The sequence below is a fragment of the Doryrhamphus excisus genome, chromosome 10 (assembly GCF_030265055.1).
Source record: "Doryrhamphus excisus isolate RoL2022-K1 chromosome 10, RoL_Dexc_1.0, whole genome shotgun sequence".
NCBI lineage: Eukaryota > Metazoa > Chordata > Actinopteri > Syngnathiformes > Syngnathidae > Doryrhamphus > Doryrhamphus excisus.
Window position 1 is genome coordinate 9,814,993 of NC_080475.1, and position 11,557 is coordinate 9,826,549.

General features: G+C 40.8%; 1 protein-coding gene across 2 annotated transcripts; it reads right to left on the reverse strand.

Moving 5' to 3' along the window:
- Positions 1-208: 208 nt before the first annotated feature.
- Positions 209-11,339, reverse strand: LOC131136513 (protein Wnt-5a-like). Of its 2 annotated transcripts, XM_058083424.1 has the most exons (6): positions 10,789-11,339; positions 10,663-10,714; positions 9,131-9,279; positions 8,135-8,382; positions 3,958-4,250; positions 209-2,481 (listed from the first exon to the last, which is right to left on the reverse strand). In XM_058083424.1, exons 3-6 carry the CDS (start codon positions 9,265-9,267, stop codon positions 2,023-2,025), a joined length of 1,137 nt encoding a protein of 378 aa, XP_057939407.1. In that variant the 5' UTR covers positions 9,268-9,279; positions 10,663-10,714; positions 10,789-11,339; the 3' UTR covers positions 209-2,022. The 2 variants fall into 2 exon arrangements, with proteins under 2 accessions (XP_057939407.1, XP_057939405.1); XM_058083422.1 differs by having other exon boundaries at positions 210-2,481; positions 10,663-11,339.
- Between the last annotated feature and the right edge of the window lie 218 nt (positions 11,340-11,557).

Consider the following 11,557-nt stretch of genomic DNA (forward strand, 5'->3'; position numbering starts at 1 on the left):
AAAATGAACTAATGAACGAACATGAAGCCAGTATCTATTGGCAGTCCTTGTCTGCCCCCCCCCAATCATGTAACCCCTCAGTTCTCATGACCTAATCATATCTTCTCTTCTCCTTTTAAACTCCTCCAGCAGCCTCATTTTCCAGACGGTACCCCCCCCCCCCAATCTTCTGACAACAATATGATTAATGCTTCCACATTTGCTGACCGGCTGTCAGAAGATTGAGCGCTGCACACGATTTAACCACCACCGAAAAACCGACGAGGCTAAAACACGTGAAGGCGGAATTGTCCGTCACTAGCGGGGGGCTGAAGATGAACAGCCCAACCGAATACAGTAAACCTCGGATATATCGGACTCGGATATATCGGAAATTCGCTCACAACGGACGGATAAAAAAAAAAACGATTTTTCTGTAATGCATTTCCAATAAAAATTCATTGCATATATCGGATTTTTTATAACGGATTTCGCCTATTTCAGACAAAATCTCCAGTCCCGTTCCAATGCATTTCCATGAAATTTCCCTCGCATATATCGGATGGCCGCATCGTGGCGCTCCGATTCGCCGAATCGTGACAGGCCGCTATACGACGTCATTTGCAGCGTTTGCAGCGTTGCCTGCACGTCCAGGTTCATTGGAAACATAGTCAAGGAAGTGCCTTTTTATAACAGATAAAATCCGATTTACGCATATACCGGATATAAATCCGATATATGCGTAAAACGGACATTTTCCGGTATACGCATATAACGGATTTCGCTTATATCGGACAAAACCAGTGGGAACAATTGAATCCGATATATCCGAGGTTTACTGTATAACCGCACTTTGCAAAAATAAATTCATAGCATTCAAGAGCACAAGGAATGAAAAACTTAAGCCAAACGTGATATGAGTAAATAATTCTGTTTTGATATATTTATTGAAACAAAAGTAGAGCCTTGAGCCAATTTGTAAAAGTCAAATATTTGCTATTACACATCAAGTTTAAACAGACCTCACGTAGAGATGGAGGAAGCTTATAAATATACAAAGTTGGACCGGCGCAGATTATCGAACCGAGTGGTACTGAAAAAGCGTGTTACCATTACAGAAATCGGAACATCCGTGTTCAACGTGCACAGTAATAGCGTGTGTAGCGTGTGTGTGAACAGTAACACCGTAAAAAAAGGGTGGCTTTGACAAACAATAAGGTGCAATTCCCTTTACATAAACCGTGAGGAGCCGCATGAGTTTGTGAGAAATCATAACAGTGACTACATATTAAGATATCCCATTCAATAATTAGCCGTGTTTGTCGCTGCATGGGGGGGGAATTTGGTTCAAAAAAAATAAATACACTTTACTGATTGTTTGAATAAACGTACTATATACATAAGACATGGACTATTTCACCAACGGAATCAAACCATATATAAATCAAACCAAGTTATGTACTGTAGATTATGGTAAATGAATATTTTGCATTAATATGGAATAATATTGCTATATTAAGTGACACATTGAAGCGTCTATTAAAAGTGCGTAATGGCGGAGAGCTTGTTGTGGATCAAGGACAGCTTAATAAAAATGGCTCAGTCCTAAAAACAGAACACAAACCAACATTTTGGGATTGAAGTCAGGATTGGGAAGGATGCAAGAGCTGGTTTGGGAATGGGGAGTGTGGGAAAAAAAAAACAAAAAAAAAACACATCCATCCATACACTACAGCACACAAGCATTCTCCTGATAGAAAGTACCATTTTGTGGAAAAAAAGGGGGGTTCCAGCCATTTTTAGGCACTTGCAGGAGTTAAAAATTCAGCCGGGTTGACATAAAAATTCTGAAAATAAATATCTCACGATACTCTTTCTGAAGTCATACGATTTTTTTTGGGGGGGGGGGTAAAAAAAAAAAAAAAAGCCAAGTCCTTTTTTTTTTTTTTCCAATGGCATAATTGTTTAACTCTATAAATATAATTTATATAGTTTCTCTTAGAAGTCTCGGACTTCTCCGCTCACGCCGAAGTCGGAATGGTCTCACTTGCAGACAAACTGGTCTACGATTTTGGTGCATCGCTTGCACTTGACGTAGCAGCACCAGTGAAACTTGCAGTGGCATCGCTCCACCAACTGGGCCTTGAACTGGTCGTAACCGCGACCGCAGCACATCAGCTCGCAGCCATCCATCCCCTCTGAGGTCTTGTTGCAGAGGCGCCCCACCGTGCCCAGCGAGCCGGTGCTTTGATTCAGCAGGCAGTAGTCCGGACTGGACTCGATGTAGACCAGGTCGTGGCTTGTGGGGGGGTTGAATTTGTTGTTCATCTGCACCAGTTTCCCGCGTGAGTTGAGCTTCATTGCGGCGGCGCTGTCGTATTTTTCTTTCAGCGCGTCGCCGACTTTGCGGAAGTCGGCCAGTTGCAACCAGCAGGTCTTGAGGCTGCAGGAGCCCGATACCCCGTGGCACTTGCAGGACACGTGGGCGAGATCAGACACCGTCTGGGAGGGGAAAAAAAACGACAATAAATAAACTAGCTCGTATTTCGAAACGCAGTCAAAAAGAGAGTCAAACGTGATTTGTAGTTCCGCTGTCAGCACAAATATATTACGAGCTCACGGAGTTCCACTTCCACATCAAGTAACTCATCATTCTGTGTATTTGTGTACTGCAAAGTACAATCAAACAATCCGTCCAAAGAGAACTGCCTGGCAACAGATAATCTTGGATCCACGTTTGCTTTGAGGTGGTTTCAAGATGAACCGACTGATACGATCCCCGTTTCACATCTAATTTTTGCGGCACCACATGAGAATCTTAAATAACGATGAAATGATTATCATTTATTGTGGTTGTTTTCCGACATAGATCATGAAGTTGCATGGAAATATGCATTGTCAAGAGATGTAAATATACATCACCTTTATAAGCCCAGGCTGATATTAAATTAATTATCATTTATCAGTGTTTAATACAGGGGTCTCAAACTCAATTTACTTGGGAACCACTGGAGCTAGAATCTGGGCGAGACTGGGCCGCATCAGGTTTTAAAAAAAAAAAACAACAAAAAAATGCATTTATTAAAAACAGAAAAATGAATAAACTTGGCTTTGGTTCCGATTTTCTACAATAAAAGCTCTGATAAATAAATAAATATAATAATAATAATAATAATAAACTGGCAAATAATAAAAACCACATATAGTTGGTGGGTAGACAAATTATTTTTTTCAGATTAAAATTTAACAAAGCATTATTAGAGCCCTGTAGACATGACAAAACACAACTATAGTCACATTTATACTCTTTTTATTTACAACATATTGCGCAACTGCAGGGTCTTGAGACACATGCTAACTAGCAAACTAGAGAGCTAGCGACCTAAACGGTAGCCTTCAAGTTATTTTCTTTCAACTTAAATACCCAAAAACTTACCACTTCCACACGGATAGGGAGGATAACTATTAACAGTTATTTAACCTTTAACATGAACATTAATCAAACGTAATAATTTTTTCTGGGTACATGATACCATACAGCATCCATATCAAACTTGCGCGGGCCTCAAACTAGTGTCCTGCGTGCCACATCTGGCCCGCGGGCCGTGTGTTTGAGACCCCTGGTTTAATATATTTAGCATCAATATATGCTGATATGGAGTTTGCATGTTCTCCCCGTGCATGCGTGGGTTTTCTCCGGGTACTCCGGTTTCCTCCCACATTCCAAAAACATGCTAGGTTAATTAGCGACTCCAAATTGTCCATAGGTATGAATGTGAGTGTGAATGGTTGTTTGTCTATATGTGCCCTGTGATTGGCTGGCCACCAGTCCAGGGTGTACCGGGGTTGTCTCACTTCCTGGTTGTTTTTTTTTTTTTTTTTAATTGTGTAGAACGCTACAGCCTGTGGTTTAATTGCTCCCGACTCCCAGGATCCAAATGTGTGTATATATGTGTGTGTGTGTATGTGTGTACTTGCCCGTCTGCCAGCCTCGTTATTGTGAAGATTCATCAAAAGTCGCGCGCTGTCTTGCGAGCCTTTTGGGTAGCTCTTCTCCCGCTCACGGGCATCCACAAACTCCTTGGAGAACCTGTAGCCATAGTTGAGATTATCGCCGCAGCCGCCCCACAGCCAATCCCGTGGCAGGTCTTTCGGGCGTGCGGCACGGCTGCAACCGCAGCTCGACAGCTCCCCCTCTCTGCAGGCACGGCTCACCGCGTTCACGACCCCTGCGGCGCTGATGGCGTAGGTGAAAGCCGTCTCTCGACTGCCTGAACACAAAAAGAATCAGATATCTTAAGTCAGGGGTCTCAAATTCAATTTACTTGGGGGCCACTGGAGCTAGGATCTGGGTGAGACTGGGCTGCATCAGGTTTAAAAAAAAATGCATTTATTAAAAACAGAAAAATGAATAAACTTTGCTTTGGTTCCGATTTTCTACAATAAAAGCTCTGATAAAACATTCCACTGTTCTCAAATATCTTGATTTTTATTTTTCTACACAAAATAAGATGAAAAATAAATAAATCAAGAATAAAGAAAATCAATCAATCAGTAATAAATAAATATAATAATAATAATAAAAAGGCAAATAATAAAAACTTCAGAAACCACATATAGTTGGTGGGTAGACAAATTATTTTTTTCAGATTAAAATGAACAAAGCATTATTAGAGCCCTGTAGACATGACAAAACACGACTATAGTCACATTTATACTCTTTTTATTTACAACATATTGCGCAACGGCAGGGTCTTGAGACACATGCTAACTCGCAAACTAGAGCGCTAACGACCTAAACGGTAGCCTTCAAATTATTTCCTTTCAACTTAAATAGCCAAAAACTTACCACTTCCACACGGATAGGGAGGATAACTATTAACAGCTATTTATACTTTTTTTATTTACAACATATTGCGCAACGGCAGGGTCTTGAGACACATGCTAACTCGCAAACTAGAGAGCTAGCGACCTAAACGGTAGCCTTCAAGTTATTTCCTTGCAACTTAAATAGCCAAAAACTTACCACTTCCACACGGATAGGGAGGATAACTATTAACAGTTATTTATACTTTTTTTTATTTACAACATATTGCGCAACGGCAGGGTCTTGAGACACATGCTAACTCGCAAACTAGAGAGCTAGCCACCTAAACTGTAGCCTTCAAGTTATTTCCTTTCAACTTAAATAGCCAAAAACTTACCACTTCCACATGGATAGGGAGGATAACTATTAACAGTTATTTAACCTTTAACATGAACATTAATCAAACGTAATAATTCTTTCTGGGTACATGATACCATACAGCCTCAAAACTAGTATCCTGCGGGCCACATTTGGCCCGCGGGCCGCGTGTTTGAGACCACGGTCTTAAGTATTTCATTCAACAAATACAAGCGGAATTATTCCACGCTGAATGGGAGCCATTAGCATGTCCGAGGAATTTGCTTTGCTATTGCTGGGCATGAGCCAGAGAGCCGAGAGCCGAGAGCACCCTCCGGTGACAAATCCTTCACCCCCCACAAAACAGCTGACAGTTTTCCCAACTTGAAAGCCAGGAGGTCTCTTTCACATTCTCCATCCCGACTGACAGATTCCGGCTTTATTTCCCCAAAAACCCCACCCAACCTTGTTATTTCCAACAGGGAAAAAGCTGTTCGGATCTCCCCGTTATGACCAATGAACTAAGCCATCAAGAGAGATGAGACCAGAAGTGATAAAAGAAGAAACATCTCATAAAGCCTGGAGGCTAAACCTCCAGATTAGTGCTGGAGCAGATGGACAGAGAAATAAAAAAAAAAACCTTAGAAATAAAAAAGAGGCATTAACAAAAACTGGGTGTGGTTTGGGATAAGAAACCTGCCAGAAAGTTTGACTTATTTCCAGTTGGGATATCCTGGAATTGATCAGTACTCTCACAATACTGACCTAAGTGCTTTCAAGCTAACCACACCGTTTCTCGGTTTTAAACCAAAATCAGCATCCACACACCGTCAGGCAAGCTAGTGGGCCAACAAGGTGAGGAGACCATGTTTGCATGTTCTCCAGAGGGCTAAAATATCCAACCAGGGATCGTAGTAAGCTAGTACAGGATCCCCAAGAGTCATACACACAAACACAGTGGAACCTCTGTTAGTGTCCACCTTGGTTAGTGTGTTTTTTTGGTTAAATTTACACGACAAATTTGCCTCTTTTGGCGTACAATATGGCACACGTTTTAACCCTTTTATTAAAACATTGCATGATTTTGGGTTACAGTATTGAGGTGAGAAGCACTATTGAATTGGAGAAACTGATGTCAAAACAAGAAGGTGGTGGTTGGGGTCAGTCACATCAAGAATCATAAACATAACTTTAAATGTCCATTTGGAATAGATTCTTGCATTTTCAATATTTCTTATGGGAAAAACATTTATTCGGTTAGCATCCGTTTTGGTTAGAGACGGACCTTCTGGAACGACTTAATGATGCTAACCAAGGTTCAACTGTACATGAAAGGTCAGTACATGTCACTAGCTATGTATACATGGACCCAAATATTCCAATTGCATTCAGACTGCCGTGGAAAGTTTGTTTTTGATCCAAACTAAATTTCAAGACTGGACCAACGAAAAACTGAAAAACGGATTTATTCCAACAAGTGAAGGAAAAACTCGGGAACGTCGGTATCACGTGATGTTGATGTTAACGCTTTACTGCGCATACTCCATTGACTATTCTGTTTGATTATAGCGGCGCATGTAGACAAGAGATTGGAATGGATACTATTGTTTTCGGAAAAGTCATTCGGAAAGATTCTATTCGGAAAGAGGAAAAACTCCTCATGTAAACGTGGCTGCTGATTAAGAAATATTCCAGCAATGCAATGACCTCCGGTGTACTGATATTTATCCATGGAAATCTCCACCTGGAATTATTTTCTACCAAAGTGTAATAAACTGTTCATTATCCAGAGACAAGGGAACATTGTACCTCTGGATGGGAAGTAAATTAAGTAAATTACATTTAAAACTTTACACAGATCTTTCAGAGTACTGCATAATAAGGCAAAACTTTTCAGAAGTAAAATACAAATACAGTAAACCTCGGATATATCGGATTCAATTGTTCCCACTGGTTTTGTCCGATATAAGCGAAATCCGTTATATGCGTATACCGGAAAATGTCCGTTTTACGCATATATCGGATTTATATCCGGTATATGCGTAAATCGGATTTTATCCGTTATAAAAAGGCACTTCCTTGACTATGTTTCCAATGTACCTGGACGCGCAGGCAACGCTGCAAACGCTGCAAATGACGTCGTATAGCGGCCTGTCACGATTCGGCGAATCGGAGCGCCACGATGCGGCCATCCGATATATGCGAGGGAAATTTCATGGAAATGCATTGGAACGGGACTGGAGATTTTGTCCGAAATAGGCGAAATCCGTTATAAAAAATCCGATATATGCAATGAATTTTTATTGGAAATGCATTACAGAAAAATTGGTTCTTTTTTATTTGTCCGTTGTGAGCGAATTTCCGATATATCCGAGTCCGATATATCCGAGGTTTACTGTACAAATAAATGACAAAGTATCGGGCTTTTAAAAACAATTAATTGGGTCTGTTGTACGTATACATTGTCATATAAAATCAGTACAACGTTGTAGAGCTATGAAAGGGAACAATCTTACCCCAAAAACGTATAATAATGTACAATCTACTCTCTATGTGGACAAATATGTGCCTAGCATCCAAACTACAACATTCAGTCAGACTTTACCACCATGGAGTAAAACCCGTATACGTAACACTGCTGTCATACCCAACAGACATTGTCTAGATTTATTATAATCCCTCTGCAAGATTATGATCAATGAGTGCTTGACGTTTTTTTTCTCCCCCCCCCAGGGGGATGCAGGCATGCATCCAAAGAAAACATTTAGCATGGATTGTAAAATTCCGCATGCTTGAATGTGAGATCAGCGCCTACAACACACAACCTTCATTTTTAAGATGGTCTCCCATCCATCAGGTGATTTTACTGGCCAAGAAAAGGCATGTTACATATCCACTCTAATAACTAGAACCCGAGCTAGAACCGGTTCTGACATATCTAATGTGTCCGTTTAAACATCAAATGACTTATATTGAATCCGGTTTTCTTACCTATTTGCATGACCCGTCCGAAAACAGAGGAGTTGTCCACCGTGCTACAGTTCCAGCGCCGATGTCGGAACTGATACTGGCACTCTCTGATACCGGTCTTGGCCCCTTCGCCGATATATTGCATGTGGTCCTGGTAGAGCTGGCAGAGCTTCTTCTGGCCTTGCGAGAGCCCCGCTAACTGGCTGCACAGAGGCTGGGCACCAATGATGTAGGCCTCGGGGATCAGAAGTGGGTTCATGGCTAAAGACCTGAGAATGGAGACAATGGAAGGGTTTTGGAATGGTGGACAGTCTTAAATCCTGATGACAACCGTGCAAAAATGAGGAAATGATGAGGAACAATTACAAGTTTTTGGTCCTATGACAGTTTAAACAAAGAAATCTTCATGATTCCTCACATGAGTTGGGTGAAGTTCAACCAAAGAGTCAATGTCCCATGACTGAGTGTTTCGTTTTTTACAGCTTTTGGAGGCCTCAAGTGGCGGTACTGCTGTAATTATGCTAGAAAAATGGTCAGGAATCATAAAATATGACAGTAAATTTAAAGAATAAGGGTTTTTTTTTCCTACTGCTACAATTGTACAACTTCTAGTTTGGCTTTGCTATCTTGAAACTAACGGTCAACCATTTTTTTTTTCACTTACAGTATAAGATAGCAAGTCTACTCCGAGCATCTGGATCTCGGTCTCAGGACAAAGCCCCACGAGAGAAACAATGAATCTCTAGTGTAACAGTAACCTGATCCACTTGGGCAATGCAACGCAACGCAACGCACACAAGCAGGGAAATCATATACATTGCTATTAGCTAGCAATTTCTTCACAAATAGTTCTCCAAGAAGTGGCGCACACACATTCCGATACAAACCGATTAAAACCACCTTTTGGAGAATATTCATAACTGTGGTTTGGTAAAAAAGTAAACAAATCCAGGAAGAACCGAAACCCCAAAAAACATGGTGGAACAGGCTGCATAAATCCCAGTCCGGTATACGTACCACCACGAGTTGGCCTCCACCACCACCTGCATGAGGAGGGTGAGGAGCGTGAGCGCAAATACGCAATGTCTGGAGTCCAGTACGCTGCCCACGGGCCAGGAGGCCGGCCGACACACGCATCCCAGTCCCAGTTTCATCGTGATGGCAATCTGAGGGATGACAAAGCGGTCGGTGACAAATGTTTACATGCAGTACGTACGTCAGGGGGCATGCGGCAGAAAGTATGTGTGTGTGTGTGTGTGTGTGTGTGTGTGTGTGTGTGTGTGTGTGTGAATGTGTGTGTGTGATGGTGTTTTACAGCCGCTGAGAGCGTGAATCACAGATGATGGACGTGCAGGCAGCCAGGACAACCAGCATGAAACCTCAGCCTGACACATTCCTGACAATTTGCTTTGCTCAAACAGGCTTGGGAGACTTTTGGACTTGGATATATGTATTTAGAAAAAGGGGGGGCTTGAACATTAGTGAGGTTTTTTTTTTTCAATAAAATAAATAATTTTAGAATTTTATTTTTATTATTTTATTTTATTATTTATTATATTATTTATTTATTTTTATTATTTTTATTTTATTATTTTTTTTATTAATTCCCTTATTATTTTAATTTTTTCCCACAAAATCACACAATTTTTCTAGGAAAATGAGGACACAGACCTGACACAAAAATCCAATTATTTTATAAAAATGATTTATCATATTGATTGAAGTGGGGGTGGGAGTGGGAGAGGCCACGTCAGCGCGGTGTGCGGCCTGGGTGATGCTGTGCAGGCTTTTATCACATGAAAGACAATATATTTAAAAAAAATACATAAATAGAAAGACATTTTGTCAAACCTATTTGTCTGCCGTGTGGAGATTTTTCCACGGTTGCCAGATTCAGCCGCAAAGTCAAGTCCACTATTACTCAGATAAGCGCCTGAGTTAGGTATTGTTTACTTGCATATAAATTGACATGTAAATACACACTTAATTATCATTTTAATGTATTTTAACGCAAACGCAATTCATAAAAAACGACTACTTAGTGCGCAAAAACCACAGGTGCACGCATCTTATTTCATTTGAATTAAACACAGAATTAATTATTATGTTAAGTGAAGCTTAATTAAAAGCCGGGAATCATTTTGACCCCCACAAAAGTACTTAATGTAATAACTGTATATGTGTACTTATGTTTATATTCTAGATATAAATTAATAGATTTCATTTTGGTGCAGTTTTTTCCCTGATACTTCTTTTTTTTATTACAAATATGGCCTCAATGTATATTCATTCTAAATTAATTAGTGCTTTGAGGGGGAAAATATTACATAAAATCAAAACATTGTTTATAAAACATTAAATATGCACGTGCACCCCCCCCCCCCATGTTGAAGCCAAAAGAGGGAGCCAATTACTAAGATGTGATGAGAACCGAATTCCTTTACATAGAATACAGATTAATTAATCGATTATTGCTGTATTTTTTTAATCATCATAGTAAAATACCCCCCCACACACCTTTTAAAATAAAACAGAGATGCTCTACTCACCAGAGAGGTGGAAGATGTATCCACTTTCCGCAAAGCAATAATTCCAGAGCTGTCCTGGGGGAGGAGAAGGGGGGGTAATTTATTTCCTTCCTCCTGTTGTTTTTATCCCAAATCTTGTGTAAACTTTCCTTGAAGTAGAAGACAGTTCTTCGGGTGTGGCGTCTTGATGAAGAATCAAATTAAAAATAAATAGAAGTGGATGCTCTCCGTGACGTGAAAATGAAGAACGGGACGTCGAACGGGAATAAATGTCGTCGAGAGTCACTTTTAACCAAAAATAAAAAATAAAAAAAGTGTTGAAGTCCATAAAAAAAATTAATCCCGGACTCGCATAAGTTCAGGTCATTTTACCTGCAAAAAAATCCACGCTTCGATCCACTCCAAGAGCGAGATTTGAATTCCCATTCTGCCGTGGAAGAGTCGCTGACAATCCCGCAGCCTGAGTCAAAGCGACCGAGTCATCCGCCCGGCAGACCGGGCTCAACTCCAGACAAAAGTGCTCATGAAAATAAACAAAACGAAACAAAAAAAAACTACGTCCCAAGTGGTGCGGCGTAAGAAGAAAAACAGAATGTAGTCACCGTCCTCCCACGCTGCGTGTGCGAGTTAGTTGTGAAGCGTGGAAGAATGAACACGCTTGTCCTTTTCCCTCTCTCACCTGCTCCTCGAGCCTCCTCCCACAATGCACTGTGGGGGAGCGAGCCTTTTGCATTGCGCATGCGCATTCGTGCAATTACAAAAGACCCGCGTGAACAGACGCAATGGCGGAACAGACTGTAAGAAAACAAGCATCTCTATTACCTAAAATAAACGTTAAAAAGCACCCAAGGCTATTACTTTATCCTACCAACTCACAGAAAGGATTTTTTTCTCCCTCGGCAGATCAAATTACGTC